The 18300-nt window shown below is 40.6% G+C and overlaps 2 protein-coding genes across 3 annotated transcripts; both read left to right on the top strand.

The window, feature by feature from the left end:
• Positions 1-7652: 7652 nt before the first annotated feature.
• LOC121752260 (elongation factor Ts, mitochondrial-like) lies at positions 7653-11739 on the top strand. Of its 2 annotated transcripts, none has more exons than XM_042147237.1 (9): positions 7653-7870; positions 8360-8707; positions 8791-8963; positions 9223-9309; positions 9522-9696; positions 9847-10031; positions 10231-10356; positions 10718-10806; positions 11391-11739. In XM_042147237.1, exons 2-9 carry the CDS (start codon positions 8392-8394, stop codon positions 11434-11436), a joined length of 1197 nt encoding a protein of 398 aa, XP_042003171.1. In that variant the 5' UTR covers positions 7653-7870; positions 8360-8391; the 3' UTR covers positions 11437-11739. The 2 variants fall into 2 exon arrangements, with proteins under 2 accessions (XP_042003171.1, XP_042003172.1); XM_042147238.1 differs by having other exon boundaries at positions 8331-8707.
• A 1670-nt stretch (positions 11740-13409) lies between these two features.
• Positions 13410-17887, top strand: LOC121752288 (transmembrane 9 superfamily member 12). The gene is made up of 2 exons (XM_042147275.1): positions 13410-13566; positions 15526-17887. Exon 2 carries the CDS (start codon positions 15582-15584, stop codon positions 17580-17582), a length of 2001 nt encoding a protein of 666 aa, XP_042003209.1. The 5' UTR covers positions 13410-13566; positions 15526-15581; the 3' UTR covers positions 17583-17887.
• Positions 17888-18300: the final 413 nt, after the last annotated feature.

Raw genomic sequence — 18300 nt, 5'->3', positions numbered from 1 at the left:
TCCATCTCCTCCATACCGAAGAGATGTCGGGTTCGCCATGTACGGAGCATTGAAGACTCCGTTCTCGGACGATATCACCCGAACTCCCCTTCCACAGAACTACCGAACTCCGTCGATGACTTATGACGGGTTGGTGAATCCTCATGACTTCCTGGGACGCTATCAGTATAACATGGTGAACCAGGGTCTCAATGAGGTCCATATGTGCAAGCTGTTTCCCGAGCTGCTTATCGGGAACGCAAGAAGGTGGTTCGATAGCCTCCCCAGAGGCAGCATTAGATCTTACCGAGATCTAATGGATGCTTTCCACAGGAGGTTCTTTCAGAAAGCGGAAGCCCGAATCACTTCGGCTCAGCTGCTTTCTACACGTCAAGGTCGCGACGAAAAGATCAGCGACTTTATGACGAGGTTCCACAAGGAATGCCTACAAGTAGATGATCTCAATGATCTACTTGTCATTTCGGCATTCCAAAATGGAATCCTGCCCGGAGCTCTCTACAGAAAGCTCGTGGAATGCAGTCCGCAAACAGCTCAAGAGATGTGGGACATTGCGGACCAGTTTTCTCGTGCCGATGAGGCAGACCGTCTAAAACGGTCTTTAGACAGCTCATCTATAGAAGACAAAAAGAAGCCCGATCATAGCGATCAGAGGCTTCCTCGCCGAACTCCTTCCCTACTAAAGGAGGGATAGCGGTCATCCGAGGTGATCAAAAAAGAGCAAGAGTGTTTGCAGATTGCGCTTAAAAGTGCCGAGCAATCAGATCGGCACCATCAAGCATAGCAATCACTGCTGCCGGAGTCAGAGGCAGGCGAAATGACCGAAGTCACACCGGAGCCGAACTCGATGGTGTACGGCACTGAAGCCGTGATTCCGGTTGAGAACAGCATACCCAGTCCCCGAACTCTTAATTTCTCAGCAGAACTGAATGAGGACGGACTGAGAGCCGAACTAGATCTGGCCAAAGAAAGAAGAGAATTGGCCTGCATAAAAGCAGCCAAGTACAAGGAGCAAGTAGCCCGGTATTATAACCAAAGGGTGAAAAAGCTGCAATTTCAAGTGGGAGATCTCGTCTTGAGAAACAACGAAGTAAGCCGAGCAGAAAAGCTGGGCAAACTCGAACCCACATGGGAAGTTCCATATCGGGTGCCAGAAGTCCTCGGCAAAGGGTCTTATAAATTGACTCACATGTCAGGAGAACAAGCACCCCGAACATGGTACGTTTCCAACCTCAAGAAGTTCCATTTGTAAGAGACAGTCCGGTCAGTCAGTCTTGTGTCTAGTTCGGTCCTAGGGGTATGTGCTTTCTTTGTTTTTTTACTTGTGTTTCATGTTTGTCTATGTGCGTTTTGTCTGTCTATGTGCGTGTCGTCTCTTACAAATGTTACTGAGGTATCTTGTTCTTCAAAGGCTGATCCCCTTTTTAGAACATATATAAGCCAACGATTGTGAGTCCAAGCTTCTAAGGAGGATACAAGACCACAATTCAGCTTAAAAAACAAGCAGTTCGTCTGAAACGAACTGCAACAATAAGCCAACGATTGTGAGTCCAAGCTTCTAAGGAGGATACAAGACCACAATTCAGCTTAAAAAACAAGCAGTTCGTCTGAAACGAACTGCAACAATAAGCCAACGATTGTGAGTCCAAGCTTCTAAGGAGGATACAAGACCACAATTCAGCTTAAAAAACAAGCAGTTCGTCTGAAACGAACTGCAACAATAAGCCAACGATTGTGAGTCCAAGCTTCTAAGGAGGATACAAGACCACAATTCGGCTTAAGAAACAAGCAGTTCGTCTGAAACGAACTGCAACAAAGGGAAAGTCCGATCCACGCGATAAAACTCGCCGAATTAGGACAAGGGAAAGTCCGATCCAAGCGATAAAACTCGCCAAATTAGGACACAAGCTTAGTCCGGTCAAAGAAATTTACTTCATAAGACCAAAGACGAGTCCGGTCAAAGAAGTTTATTTCATAAGATCGAGGACTAAGTCCGGTCAAAGAAGTTTACTTCATAAGACCAAAGACGAGTCCGGTCAAAGAAGCTTACTTCATAAGACCGAGGACGAGTCCGGTCAAAGAAGTTTACTTCATAAGACCGAGGACGAGCACGATGAAATTTTTTTCGCTGAGCTGTAAATACGCAGTGATAGAAGCGAAATGAAGATTTCATTTATTAAAACTTGTTCGGCATACAATTCTGCTGCCCTACGAGAAGGCGTTACGCCATTACAAAGGACTATTCTACTGTCCCTGGTTGCTAAAGTTGAGCCATCTATTCACAAAATCCTCGTGAAGCCGAGTTCGAGCGTTCTCGGCAGCTGAAGAATAAGCAGGTCGACGAGATGCTCTAATCGACCTACCGCCTCTTCCCTGAGCCCGGGAAGCTCTAGCACCTCGGCGGCGAAGAGTCTCTTCACGAAGCATTTGTTGATCTTGCTCACTCATAATAACAGCTCCTCTACGAACTTCAGTCCGTCCTTGTCTTGACGTTTCCGGTTGCTCCTGAGTCCGTTCTCGTCTTGACGTTTCCGGCTGTTCCTGAGTTCGTTGCTGACTTGGAGTAGGGTTTTGAGCAAGTGAATCAGGGGTTCGAGCTGGAGTGCGACCATCTGTTGGCGGGAAATGCCTAAGGAATCTCTCGATTGAGGGACGCCGGGAAAGAATAATGTCGTACCGAGAAGCCCAGCGCCGCAATGATTTCACGACTTGTTGGCAAGCCGAGCTCTCCAGCGCATTGTTCCTCCGGAGTACGTGATATTCCTCCCACAGTTCGTCAACTCGTTCCTGAACTTCAGAGATGGTCATTCCCCCGCGCCTGCAGATGAAATCCTCATACGCAGTCCTCTCAGCGACGGCGGTATTCAGCTCGGCCTCCAGATCTTTCTTTTCGGACTCTAAGTCCTTATTGTCGGCCTCCAGCTTCACTGAACGAGCCAAGAGTTCGTCATTCTTCACCTGGTCAGCTATGGCTCTTTTCTCAGCTTCGTCTAAAGCCGAAGAGTACAGCCGCTTCCAGTGAAGTACCTCCAGCTCCTTAAGAGTTCAGAATATAGAGCAGCTATGTCAGTTCGGCATTTCAGATTACTGAGCAGGTAGTAAACCACAACAGGAGTAAAAGAGAGTACGAAAGGCTATACGAAGACACAAGAGCAGAAAGAAGAATTTTTTCATTCATAAGAAAAAATTTTTCTACACAAGGGCTTCAAGGCCGTTTTACAAGAAGGAAGAAACTAAACTAAGAGAAGGGAGACGAAATCATACTCCGCCAGCTTCGTCTCCGCCTTCTCGGTGAGGTTCAGCTTCCTTCTCCTTGTCTGCTTCAGCTTCAGCCTCGGCCTCCCTGCTCTCCCCAGCCTGCTCGGCGCCACCGTAGCCGATCTGCTGCGCCTCCTGCTCGGCCTGCTCATCGCCGGTCTGCCGCTCATGCTGCTCGGTCTCACCCTCTCCATGGAAAATTGGAGCGGGTGAAACTGACCCTATGGAGGCAAAGATAGCCTCCATGTTCTCATCGCGGTCAGCTCGGCAACTACGAACTTGGTCTGCAGAAAGCAGGACCGAGGACGAAGCAAGCTCCTCAAGCACCGGCAGACTCTGAAGCCGAGCTGCTATCTCTCGGCCGTACAGCGGCAGGATGACTTCGGGACCCTGCTCGGCTTTATCGGTCATCAATTTCAGCAGATCACCGACAAAGGCCGAAAATTGGTTGCTCAGAAAGAGTTTCTCCGCGAAAGCACGGAGAGCCTCTCCTTGGGCAACCACGGCGGCAGCGTCCCTCCGTTTCGTCTGCTCTCGCTGGATGACGAGCTGGTTTTTGACAAACTGAGCTTCATCCTGGGCCGAAATCCTAGCAGCTCTGGCTTTCTCAAAGTTTGCCTCAGCCTGCTCGGCCCGGTGACAAGCAGCCGCCAACTTCCTCTGCATCTCAGCATAGTCGTTGGACGCTTTGGAGAGTTCGACGGCGACGAGCTTGGAGAGCATATCGTTCCTCTGAAAATGGAAAAAGCAAAAAGTCAACAGAGGGGCTACAAAAAATACAGAGAAAAAAAGCAAGGCCAGAAAATCAAGAAGAAAGTTCACCTCGGCGAAGTCCGTGGGCCATAAAAATGGCTCACAGATATGCTCCGAAGGAGGCGCCAAGACCACGTCTTTCTCTGGCGCTCTTGGGGGCTTCTGGGTCTTCCCCTTCCTACTTGCCGAAGTCGACTCCGGCTTCTTTGGATCCGAAGAGGTCTTTTGCCTCTTCGGATTCTTCTCGGCATCAGGCGCCGAGCTGGTAGCCTTCTCTTTCTCCGGCTCCTTAAGCTCGGAGGATTTGCGGCTAATCTTATTCAGCATGTACACTGCCAAAAAGCAAGAAAACAAGGTTAGTTTTCGTCGTCAAAGCAGTAATGCATAAAAAAGAAATCCTCACCCTCAGCCTCTTCGTCCGAAGACGAGGAGTCGAACAAGAAGTCGCCCTTGACGAGCTCAGACTCCGAGTACTGCTTCCTAATCATGGGAATCTTATTGAGCTCGGCCTCGAGCTCGTCCAACGGTTCTACCCGAGGGTGAGGAATAACGGACTTCGGCCCTCTCCAGGAAAAGTCCGAAGTCGAAGTCCTATTATAAAAAAAGAAGCGATTTTGCCATTTCGGCCATTTGGTTTTACAAAAGGCTCTAAAGGGCTGTAAAGGGATCAAGTAAAACCAAGATCCCTTCCTCTTAAACTGGAAGAAATTAAGGATTGCCCTCAGAGACAGATCCTTGTCTAGCCTACGCAGTTCGGCAGCAAAGGCCGATAAGTGCCTCCAAGAGTTCGGAGTCACCTGACCTAAAGGGAGTTGAAAAAAATCTAGCAGCTCTACAAAGGCAGGGGGAAGAGGGAAACGAAGCCCGCATTCCAAGCCGGCTTCATAAACGGTGGCGTAACCCTCCGGCGGCGAGTCAGCCCTATGAAGGTCGTCGGGAATCGCAACCTTTCCCCCAGGAAAAAAATATTTTTCGTGTAAGGATATCACAGTATCCTTACTCAAGATGCTGTGAAAATACTCTACGGTCTTCTCCCCGGATTCTTTCCGGCTAGAAGACCCCTTACCCCCTTTCCTACCGCTACCTGACTCAGAAGATGAAGAAGAAGACATAGTTCTTACTCTTTGAAAGTCTGAAGAAATTCTGAAGAAATTCTTGAAAGCGGAAGAAAATTTTTTCGCAAAAGAGAGAGAATGCAGAAGAAGCAATAGCAAAAGTGTTCAACTGATGAAGAAAGGACGTATTTATCAGATTCGGAGAAGATTTCAAAATCATCGCACCGTTTCGAATCCCACCTTTTCAGGATTCAACGGCCGGATTTTACTGTCGCATTTAATGCAGTCACGCGCAAGGCACGTCCCCTAACGTCAGCCTCCCCCGCACCTTTATCCAGAATGCCGAAGTGACTCGCTTCGCCGAAGTGATTCACTTCGCTTTTCGGGGGGGGTAGTGATGGGGTACGTACTAAACAAGCCCAATAGCAGTGACGGCCCATCAGCCCAAAGACCAAGGAAGAGTATCAGTTCGGCATTACCAAAGAGTTCGGCCCTAGCCTACAGCTCGGTAAAAGCCGACCAATCAGTTCGGCATTACCAAAGAGTTCGGCCCAGCCTACAGCTCGGTAAAAGCCGACCAATCAAGCTCTACTCTCAGATCGGCAAAAGCTGCTCGGCAATAGTTCAGCAGTTCGGTCTCAGTATTCGACCGAACTGGGAGATAGTGGACTCATGCAGAACCTCCACGACCTCCACTACACGATCTATTTAGTAGTGGACCCATGCAGGATCTCATGACCTCCACGACATCCACGATCTAATTAGTGATGATGTAAGCCACGACCTAATTAGAGATGATGTAAGCCACGACCTAGTTAGTGGTGATGCAAGCCACGATCTTAGTTCAATGTATAAATAGAACTTAGATCAGATAGGAGAGGAGGCTCTCTAGAGATCAAATATCAAATAGCAAGTCTGTATTGTAAGCTGTAGAAAACAGATCAAGCAATACAACTCTGCCCTCTTTTCTTCCCGTGGACGTAGATTTACCTCAGTAAATCGAACCACGTAAATCTCTGTGTCGTGATCTGTATTTTCCTGCATTCATCACCATCAAAAATTCGCCAAACCATCAGATACCAAGGCCACTTTTACTTTTACATACCTATAAAAAAATATTACTATAACAAACTCAAAAACTAATTAATAATAGACATATTAAGTAATACAATTAAGTTAATTGCATTAACCTCATTTCTATAATTATTAGTATTTAATTTTCTAGGATATACTCATTTTTCGCAAGGTATACAAAGGTGTGCAATTTTTTTATTTTGCAATATTTCTTTTATTCAAATAAAAATATAGTACTCCCTTTGTCTCGTGTTATTCGCACTTTTCTATTTCACATCGTCTCGAACTACTTACACTATTTCTATTTTAAGTTAGAATTACGGTATCTAATTAATATGTTAGAGTTAGTTTAGTGTCTTATTAAGTGATTTCTCATTACACTTAAAATACTAATTTAATTACACTAAAAAATCTATCCAAATTTACGATCTAAAATAAAAAGTGCGAGTAGCATTGGACGAAGAGAGTACTATAAAATTCATTTAGGTTTATCAATTAAAACACTATCATGATATAACAAATTAGAAAGTCCCACCTCATTAGGGAAAAATGTTCCCTAAATTAAAAAAAATCATAATTTTAAGGAAAAAACTTATAAGGAAATTAAAGTATTTCTTATTTTGAAGGGCTGTAGAAAGGATTATATTTAAATTTTGTATTCTTTACCTATTCACAACTCATAATTTATTTTAGAAAAATATACAAATAATTTATTATGGGTGTATCTGGTAAATAGCTAAATCCTATAACTAATGTGGAGTATTAGTAATTGAATGAAATTAAAGTTTGTGCCGTGTGTTGATTGTTGATGCATCAATAACAAATACTGCAAACTTGTGTTTGTGTGTTGGATATTTTACAAGTGCATAGTAATTTATTACTATATCATGATTGTAAAATAAAATACTAAAAATGTTGCTAGTATTTAATAGCTACTCCACTAAAAACTATCCTGAACGAGCACTTATCTAGAGCATCTCCAATGGCGGCGAGCGGGCCGGCTAGTCGATTTCCGACGCTCACCGGTCCGCTTGCCGAACCATTGAAACCGGCGAGCGCCATTTCGGTGAAAAAATCGGCTAGCGCTGGCCGATTCGCGAGCGCTCACCGATGCGCTCGCCGGTCCACTCGCCGCCATTGCAGGCTCAGGACCGGCGAGCGAATTTAATTTATTTTTTTAAATGTAATTTTTTTAAAATTAATGTATTTTTTTATTGTACTTTTTTTAATTTAAATAATATTATTGAATTTTCCCGTATCTGTGTCGTACATATAATTCCGTATTTTGTGTGATTGTCAATTATTTGTTTTATATAATTAGGGGTGATGTGGCTAGACTGTTGCTGGGCTATTGCTAGGCTATTTGCTTGTTCTGATGATGTGGCAAGAGGATTTTTAGTGCTGATGATGTGACAAGAGCAGTTTGTGGCTGGGCTATTGCCGGGCGAAACCAATGGAGATGCCTTTAACTAAATAAATGGGTAAAAAAGAGTGAACAAGAGAAATACTGCCATCACACCATTTCTCTCTCTAAACCTAAAAAGAGTGAACAAGAGAAATACTGCCATCACACCAGTTCTCTCTCTAAACCCTCTGCGTTTCATTTGGAAGCCCCTGCGTTTAAGCCACAGCAGGCGCTGCCCCCGCTTAACCTGTTTTCCTTAAACCCTCTGAAAACCCAAGCAGTTCAAAAATATCTACAGGTTCACGCGGTTCAGGACTCCGGCGGCGAGGTAAATCTCTCTCTGAATCGGTAACCCATCTGTGGAATTCAATGAATTGGATTGAGAAATGGATCTCTGTCGTGATTAAGAATTGAAAGGATTTTGTCGATTCAACCAATTTCAGAAAATGGATACTTTGTCAACACTCGATTTGAAATACTAGGGGTTTTCATACTTTACTTTGTTTGAGTTTTGGGAGGAGATTTTCTAATTTAAATTGGAATGGCGCAAAATTTCGCTCCACTTTTATGGCATGTATGCTGGTTTATGTAGCTCAATATTGTCAGTGAAATTTTACTATCGAATTGAGGAGCTGTGATTGAATAGTAGAATTGTGTAATTTGTGTTTGAAATTTAAGTTTATGCGGTAGTTATTAGTATTGTATACAAAGAGCAGTCATAATTATGCAGCTGTACATGTTCAAGATTGGATTTGTTGATGCATTAATTTATCATTGTGGGATGGAAGTCTCTCAATGCTCATGTTACTGCTACCAGGTTGTGACTGTTAATCCTTTATAATAACTGGGATGGGCTTGACACATTGTATGAAGCGGCCAGTTGAAATTCTATACAAAAGGCTGATTAGGCCAGTCAGCCATGGCCATTCTTCTGCTTCTATCACGCATAAAGGATTCTTATTTACTACACTCTCAGAAAGAAATGCTGCTGGAGTACCAAATTATTCGGAATGTATCAATGGCTTTGGAATACACTTCACTCGGAATTACGCATCTGAAGCTTCCTCATCTGAACAAGTTAACCTCATAAAACAGCTGAGGGAAAGAACAAGTGCTCCGATGAAGGAAGTCAAATCTGCTCTTGTTGCTTGCGACTGGGACATTGGTGAGCCACAAATGTCCTTCTCTCTTGTTTTCAATTACTTATTTTGTATCCATGCATGCATTATTTATGGTGGGTTACTCCAGAGGCTGCACAGAATGAGTTAAGGAAAAGAGGGGTTGCTCTTGCATCAAAGAAATCTTCTCGAACTGCTGCGGAGGGTTTTCTTGCATTGGCTCAGGATGAAAAGAAGGCGATTCTTGTTGAGCTCAACTGTGAAACAGACTTTGTTGCCAGGAATGAAATATTTCAGCATTTGGTAAGTATGGGATTCAACTATTCTCATTTGCGCTCAAGTATTTCATCATTAGCTTCATGACTTCACTGTCAGTCCATCACTACTATAATTTGGCTAGTACTTTTTTATTAAGTTATATATTGTTCAGCATAAAAAAAATCATACTCTTTGAGGTTCTATTTTTCCAAGATTAAGTTTCAGTTATAATTATAGTTGTGTTCGGTTCCTTTTGCTTGATCTTTACACTAATATGTCTTTCATTCAAATTATGATTGTTTAGGCCTTATGCTTGGCAAAATCTGCTTTAGTGATTGAAGGTTCTCCACAAGCATCTGCAACTATTCCAGTCAGTCCCGAGTCTCTGGAGGTGAGTTACTTTCTTAGGAATTTATGGAGAAGACCGCACATTTTTTGACTAGTAATGATGCTACTTTCTGTTTCCCCATTGTGCTTCGTAACTTCGTTCGAATTTCAATATTTTTTAGAATTCTTGTGGAGATATCACAAATTGTTTTATTGCACTGATTTATTCTGCAGGTTTAATTAAAGTCCATGATTCATATTATAATTCTTTTACAGGATTTAAAGATAAACTTTGACCATCCTAAGTTAACTGGAGAGAAAACAGTACAAAATGCAATTACGGAGGTGACTGTCATGACGGGGGAGAATGTCAAACTTGGAGGAGGTTTTGCAATATCTGCACCTTCATATGGTGTCCTGGCTACATATCTTCATACAAGTCCCATGCCAGGTAACTAGCTTTCTATTTTGTTATACAAGTCTGATGGATTTTCTTATATGAGTCTCCTCTTACTCATATGAGGACGAATGTGTCTATTCAAATATTAATGTGAATTGCTATGTCAGTAGACTCACTACTAATATTACTTCAAAAGTTCAGGTATAGGACGCATTGCTGGACTTTTATCTCTTGAGGTAGAGGATAAGGATAGTCCTTTGGATGCTGTCCAGCGTGTTGGATCACAAATAGCAATGCATTTAGTTGCTGCAAAACCATTGTTCCTGTCAAAAGAAGATGTTACTTCTGATGCACTTGGCAATGAGCGTGATATTCTTAGGTCTCAGGTACCTTTGAATATTTTCTTTTACCTTCTATATATGGTTAACGAAAAGTGTCTTTACCTTCAATTGTGCATGATGTCCAAAAGGATCTCTTGCCTAATCTGAGTGTGTGTGTGGGTGGAGCTTCAAAATGTAAATCTGCCTTGATCTGGATGTCCATATTTCAGTATTGGAAGTAAATATATATATCTATCTTATGCAGGCGGAGAAAACAGGGAAGTCTCAGATGGCTATCGATAAAATGGTTGAAGGTCGCCTAAGAAAGTATTTTGAGGAAGTAGTTCTCTTGGAGCAGAAGTTTATCGTTGACGATTCGGTAAACATAACGGTGAGTTAGCATCTTTAGATGCTAATTATCTTTGGCTTGTAATTTAGCCTCAATTCCCACATGCTTTAAGTTATTCAAAGTGATTCTTCTAAATCTAATGGAAGATGGAAGGATTGCAAATAATTAGTTTTGCCTTCATCTGTTTTAACCTAAACCCTCAAAATAAGTATCATTGATTCGCAAGTCAGAATCTCTCATCGAATAACAAGAGTTGGCTTGAGAGCAATTATAATTACAACTTCTCACAGAACACTTATTTTTAGTTACATTACCAATGGTTATGTGAGGTGCAGATTACATATGTGGACTATGTTTGCAATGTTACGGATCATTGATATATATAGTATGCTACTTTTTGCAGAAAGTGTTGGCGAATCTGTCCCAGGAAGTAGGATCCACTGTGAAGATCAGGAATTTTCTCAGAGTTGAAGTTGGTGAAGGGGCTAAAAGGTAACCTCTGTCTACATTCATACTCTCTCTTTTATTGTTAAATGAACATAAATTTAAAGGCCGCGTCACGGTGGACTCGAATTCAAGCCTTTTGGCCTCGAGCATTAACCACTCTCTTTTACTTCATAAACATGGATAAATCTGTATATAACGTTTGATACTTGGTTGGCTATAAGGTATTCCATGTACTATCACAATCTTCATAAGCTAATTATGGATGCACTCCATTCTTTTATCACGTATCCATCTTGTTCCCTTTGTTCATTGTCCTCCTCTTAGTCGCATTTCCTCACCACCTCTAAATGCGAGCAGACTTCCTCCATCATCCTCTTAATTGCCGCGAGAGTTGCCAGTAAGCAATAGAATGAATGTAGTGTAGAGCAGCAAGGATCAGAGGGTGCCATATAAATGAAAGGCATATTTGCACTGTCACATAATTCTTGTATCAGTATCTAAATAGAGGATTAAACCGTTCACGCTTCTCCAACTTATATTTCCATGCCTCTATAAAAGACAGGAAACATAGTTGAACTTCTTGGCTTCTTTTTTATTCCTGCAATTCTTGATTGGCTTTCTTCGTGCAGGCTCGAAGCTGCCAGTGGAACAGAGCCTCTGTCTCAGACTGCTTAGAGACTAAGCTAACTTCACGTTTGTTGGTGTGAAGAGGTTTCTATGCTGCGTCGAGTGAGTCTTTTGACATTGAGAATACAAGGACTTTTTATGTATGAATGCCTATGGGTTTCTAGGCGAGTCGGCTTTGACATTGAGAACACAACTTGGATGAATTGCAAAATTTCTAGGAGAAGTAGAATAATCACCGTTTTTCTATTTGCATTTTCATCTAGCGATAGGTGTACGAGATGATCTGTCATCCAATCAACATTGTCTTTTGTCCAAAATATGTGGAAAATAAAGAGATTCGGTTTCTCAGAATTCAATACAGTGCATTTTCAAATAGGTATTGCGACTTATTTTAACCTAAAAAAAGGGGGAAAGGAAAATAAATTGTTACAAATTGATTTTCATAGCATCCACAACGGTGGCAGCCGTCGCCACCGCCGTCCGCGCCGCTGGAACAGATCTGTCTCGCCGCCGCTGTGCTCGCGCCGTTGGCGCGGCGCTGCTCGACGTCCGCGCCGCTGGAACGGATGTGTCTCTCCGCCGCTGCGCTCGCGCCGCGCCAGCGAGCAGCTGAAGTGTCGCCCGGCGATTGGGCAACGGCATAGCCGTTGCCTTTAAATGTTTTTTTAATTTAAAATCGGTTTTTAATTAAAAAACCGATAAAAAATCAAAAAAAAAAAATCACTTTCCAAAAAAATTATAACCGTTTATTACCATTTTTTACACTTTTTTCCCCCCCAAAAATACACACTTTCATCTATAAATACCCTCACTTTCACACCCAAAAATTCACATCAAACTACACAATTCTCATCTTCATTCTCCAATATCCATTCCCATCTTCATTTTCCCATATCCATTCCATCCTCATTCTCTCATACCCTAACAATTGGGGTTGGTGCCGCCGGATGCGTAGTCTTCCTCGGGTAATATTAGTCAATAATCATGTAATTTTTAATTTTTGGGAGTTTAATTATGTAATTTTAAATTTTTAGTATTTTAATTATGTAATTTTTAATTTTTAGGATTTTAATTATGTAATTTTTAATTTTTAGGATTTTAATTATGACTTTTTTTATTTTATTTGTAATTTGTAATATTTATTGTGGTTTTTAATGAATTTTAGTATTATGGAAATGTTTTTGTGTAATTAAATTTTAAATTAATTGTGCTCGTCCTTGCGGAAGAGCACAGCTGTGGGTGTTGTGCTCTTGCCAGAGAGCAGGTAGAAAAAGTGGGGTCGGGCCCACAACCGTGCCGCTGGCAAGAGCACGGTTGTGGATGCTCTCAAACTTCTATGGAATTCAGATTCTGTCCAATGAAATATGATGCTTTGGTATGGGACTGATATTTATAATGTAAAATACTATAGTAGTAGTAGTTTTTATAGAAAATGATGAGCATTAAATCTAAATATATGTAGCCTCACATAGAATCTATATATATATATATACTTGGAAGAACATTTAAAGTCAATTTCAATTAAATTCATGTCTTGAATAAATTTATAAATTAAATTCAAAATTTGATAAAATGATAAAGGGGTCACTAAAATCACACATTTTGGACAAAATTTGGTGCTATTTCTCATAAATTTTAAAGTTAATCACAAAAATCTGAACTTATCGTGAATTTTTGTTGAATTAAGTTTTATTCCCAACTCAGCGAAAAATTTATGTAAGTTCATGATCTTTTAGATCATACATTATATTTTATGTGTTTGACTTGAGTACTATAATATACTTAGATTCAAATAATGATATTCATTCATCTAATTACTTGTCGAATCTATTTTTATGGAAAATTCATTACAAATCATTAGTTTTAACCAATTTTAAAAAGTTTGTAAAAATATTAAATTTTGGTCAATGATTTTGAGGATCTAATTCCCCAATAATAACCGAGAGTAGAAGACTTTAATTATAATGGAGGCCTATGGCTAAAGTTGTCTTTTGATAATAAAAAAGATAATCAGATCTAAATCTATTCTTCCAAATCACGCGATACAGCATTGCTGCACCCACCCATACAATACCAGCACGAATTTTCTCACACATTCCACTCCACGAGAAAATTCTCCATTTCATAAGCTTGGGCTAAATCCTAATTTCCTTCCTTCCGGATTCAGATCCATAGTCGGTACGTTCATCTCCCTTGCTCCGCCTATTCGCATTTCTGGATTTGGAATTCACTTGTATTTTGAAATTCATCTTAGTTTCTCGATATTTTCAATTTTCTTTTTTGAATTTGTGGCCATTTTCAAGCTCTTTGTGGTTAATTGAGTTATGTATCTGCTGCTATCAACGTTTCTTTACAAGGTCTGATTGCAACTGGTTTTGGAATGTAGATCTATGTTTGAAACGATGAATCTGGTTGATAATTTTTTATTTGATAATCGATGAATCCGATTGCTGCACTTTTTATTGAGTTTTCAGTTTCGGTGTTTTTCTTTTTCCTACCTCCTACACACGTCTGTACTTTTTATGCAGTTCTTCCTAAGGCACGCGGTGAAATACATAGTATTGTTCTTGTATTCTATGTATAGATGTTCATTGGTTACTGAAGATTTGCATATGTGTGTCTGTTGAAGTAATTGGATTGGCGATCTCAGGTTCTTATTAGTTTGAGAGATTGCTAACGAAGGGATAGTAAAAGCAAATTCAGCTCTGGAAGTTAACTATATGTAAATTGTTTTCTGAATGCATTGCTGAACTTAAATGACAAATAATTATTGATTAAACATTGTTTAATTACAGCCATGATTTATTCAGCTTTTCCATTTGATCTCAATATCATGATGTAGAATCATTAGTTATTGTTACTTTTGTCCCTACTGATTTGTGTCGATATGGAGAAAGGTTTATTTGACCGATTTGTGCTCTATTTACCTTATTTGCTTGATAGAGGTAGATTGCTATTTTAACAGATGCTCATGCAGTATGTTCTGGCCTTCTGCATGGGCGATGAAAAATGTCAGTTTTCGGACTAGTGGTTATTGGTTGTAGCTTCAATAACGGGTGAATTGAGCTGCATGCCCAACAATCTTTGCTTATTTCAACAAACTGTGTACCCTGCCAGAATTTTGATTCACCGTCTTCTCGAGATCACTATTCATATGCTAGCATGATGATAAAAAATTCCCAATAGTCATTTCTCAGGTAGCTATCAAAATGTATAAAAAGCCTAAACTACTAAATTTTGAGTGGTCTTTGACTCTCTTATGTGCCCGGATATTTATCTAATTATTTTGAAGATCTATCATGACTTAATCATGGTGGGGAACCTAAGGATTTGGTATGCATTGAGAACATAAGATGATAACCACACCAATTCTGGCTTCTTGTTGATGTTACACTGTAATGGAAATTGTCTAGACTAAAGCACAGTACCTCTGCTTACAAACCGTGTACAAAGGTATCTGTATGCTGTAAGATGTTGCCTTTTGTTTAATTATATGTTCTACCTGCTTCTGTCATATTTATCTGTGTTAGAACTTTGTCATGAATCATGATCAGCAGTTGGCAGATAGGCTTAGCAGTTTGAAAGATTAACCTTGTATTTTGGTAGCTATGTGGTATTTGTATTTGTGGCTAGTTAGTTACACTCCTTACTTGAATTGAAGTCCTATGTAGTAAATTCTTGATTCCATATGAGCTTCTAGACATGGAAATCCATTTTGTGCACATATTGTATATTTGATGGTCACACGTTAGTTTTAAATGCCTTCAAGAGAAAGTGGCATTTCTAGAAGTCTACCTTTGAATTAGGTCAAATTGTGGGTTTTTTAATTTTTCTTCCCCGTTGAGCAGTTAAACTTCTACTGGATGGATAATGATATGCATTCCAATAAAAAAAAAACTCACTATAACAGTATTAATACAAGCACTTTTAGGAAAATACATGCTTGGATATTTCTTTTCAGAACCTTGATTCAAGAGGTATGAGAAACATGCTTTAAATATATTTTCTGGTTAATGTTTGTTTGTAAACATGTATTGTGGCCTGAAAAGCCCTTGGCCACAATTAAATTGGATGACTTGTAGTCTTGAACTTAAATCAAGAGGCAGTATACTGATTGGGTGAATCTTCCTTTTGCAGATTTGATTTTTATGTCTACATTTTAGCTTTTCTCAAGTGGGTTTGGGGAATATTCTATGCTTTCCTTCTTTCGAGCAATGGCGTTCCCTTCAATTTCAAGAAGGAAATCATGCACTTTTTTCACGTACTTGATTCTTATATTCCAAGCCTGCAATGGTTTCTATCTACCTGGAAGCTATATGCATACGTATTCACCAGGAGAGGAGATTTTTGCCAAAGTGAATTCTTTGACCTCCATTGAAACTGAGCTCCCCTTCAGCTATTACAGTCTACCTTACTGCAAGCCTCAAGGAGGAATTAAAAAAAGTGCTGAGAATCTCGGTGAGCTGCTAATGGGAGATCAGATTGACAACTCTCCATATCGATTCCGCATGAATGTCAATGAGTCTCTCTACCTGTGCACCACTCCTGAATTGAGTGAAAATGATGTAAAGCTTCTAAAGCAAAGAACTCGGGATCTGTATCAAGTGAACATGATACTTGATAACTTACCTGCTATGAGGTTTACCAATCAAAATGGGGTTAAAATTCAATGGACTGGCTACCCAGTTGGTTATACTCCTCAAAACAGTAATGATGATTACATCATTAACCATCTCAAGTTTAAGGTATTGATTCATGAGTATGAAGGGGCTGGTGTGGAGATAATTGGCACAGGTGAAGAAGGTATGGGTGTCATTTCAGAAGCTGACAAAAAGAAGGCTTCAGGTTTTGAGATTGTTGGTTTTGAGGTTGTCCCTTGTAGTGTTAAATACGACCCTGAGAAGATGACTAAGCTCCACAGGTTTGATACTGTTCCATCTGTCAGCTGTCCGCAGGAGATTGGTAACTCTCAGATTATAAGGGAACACGAGAGGGTGACCTTTACATATGACGTGGAGTTTGTAAAAAGCGACATCAGATGGCCATCTCGGTGGGACGCTTACCTGAAGATGGAAGGTGCCCGTGTGCACTGGTTCTCAATTCTAAACTCACTGATGGTGATTTTCTTCTTGGCAGGCATTGTTTTTGTCATATTTTTGAGAACAGTGAGAAGGGATCTGACTAGGTATGAAGAGCTGGACAAAGAGGCTCAGGCCCAGATGAATGAAGAGCTTTCCGGATGGAAGCTTGTGGTTGGCGATGTTTTCAGAGAGCCTTCCCATTCGAAGTTACTCTGTGTGATGGTCGGAGATGGGGTTCAGATTACCGGGATGGCCGTTGTCACTATTGTCTTTGCAGCTCTTGGTTTCATGTCACCAGCTTCACGAGGCATGCTGTTGACTGGCATGATATTGCTTTATCTCTTCCTCGGTATTGCTGCTGGTTATGTTGGCGTGAGAGTGTGGACAACTATTAAAGGCACATCTACAGAGTGGAGATCAGTTTCTTGGTCAATAGCTTGCTTCTTCCCTGGAATCGTTTTTGTTATATTGACTTTCTTGAACTTTATCCTTTGGGGAAGTAAGAGTACTGGGGCTATTCCTCTTTCCTTGTACTTTATACTCTTGGCACTCTGGTTCTGTATCTCAGTGCCCCTCACTCTCTTGGGTGGACACTTAGGCACACGAGCTGAACCTATTCAGTTCCCTGTGCGCACTAACCAGATCCCTAGAGAGATTCCTGCGCGCAAATACCCCTCATGGCTTCTCGTTCTTGGTGCTGGAACACTTCCCTTCGGAACTCTCTTCATTGAGCTTTTCTTCATCCTTTCTAGCATCTGGCTTGGGAGGTTCTACTATGTCTTTGGCTTCTTGCTTGTCGTTCTCTTGTTGCTAGTGATAGTCTGCGCAGAAGTATCTGTTGTCCTGACCTACATGCATCTCTGCGTTGAGGATTGGATGTGGTGGTGGAAGGCATTCTATGCCTCTGGTTCTGTTGCACTCTACGTATTCTTGTACTCCATCAACTATCTAGTCTTTGACCTCCAAAGTCTGAGTGGACCAGTTTCGGCTACACTTTATCTCGGGTACTCACTGATAATGGCAATCGCGATCATGCTCTCTACTGGCACCATTGGCTTGCTTACTTCGTTCTACTTTGTTCATTACCTCTTTTCATCAGTGAAGATTGATTGAGGAATAGCATGGAATATACCGAGAGACCACCTTTGCGGGCGTAGAAAATGTATCAGCAGCATTCTTAGGTTTTTTGCCGAGACATTATAAATTCTGTACCTTGATTATATGTTACTGTAGAGCCAATTTGTCATTTTAGTTACTTCGTTTTCTGCCATTTTCCCATCATCTGATTCTAGTAGCCTCGCTTTCTTTTTTTTTGTAATGCATCAAGTAGAAAACGGTTGTGATGAATTCTTGGTATTGTACCTATATATATGCTGATAAAGAGATGTGGACTAAGGTGGTGATTGTTTTGCTCTAAATAATTTTGCGCTTTTCCCCTGCATGTTTGGTCATTTTGGGGGTGCTTTACCATTTTATATTTTGTTTGCAGTTTTTTCAAACTTGTTTGTCTAATTCGTTTCCTTTCCTTTTCACTTTGAAAAGAAAAAGCACTTGTTCAAATCAATTTAGATTTATTGATGTTAATTATTCACACTTTTTAGCACCAAATACTTAAATTTTCAAATTGGTGCCCAGTTTTGAAATTAGAGCAGTTGAATTACCCTCTTTCTGAGTCATGTAAGAACTATACATATTAATACTATTTTTTTTGCTTTTATTAATTAATAAAACTATCCCGACAATTTCAATAATTAATGACAAAATTTGATTGTTTGTTCGAATTGTTCATTTTCTGAGTCTTCTTTCATTGTTCTTCTTCATCATCTTGGTC

Source organism: Salvia splendens, chromosome 10 (assembly GCF_004379255.2).
Source record: "Salvia splendens isolate huo1 chromosome 10, SspV2, whole genome shotgun sequence".
Taxonomy (NCBI): Eukaryota; Viridiplantae; Streptophyta; class Magnoliopsida; order Lamiales; family Lamiaceae; genus Salvia; species Salvia splendens.
The sequence above is the reverse complement of the archived record's forward strand: the minus strand, read 5'-3'. Positions and strand labels throughout refer to the sequence as shown.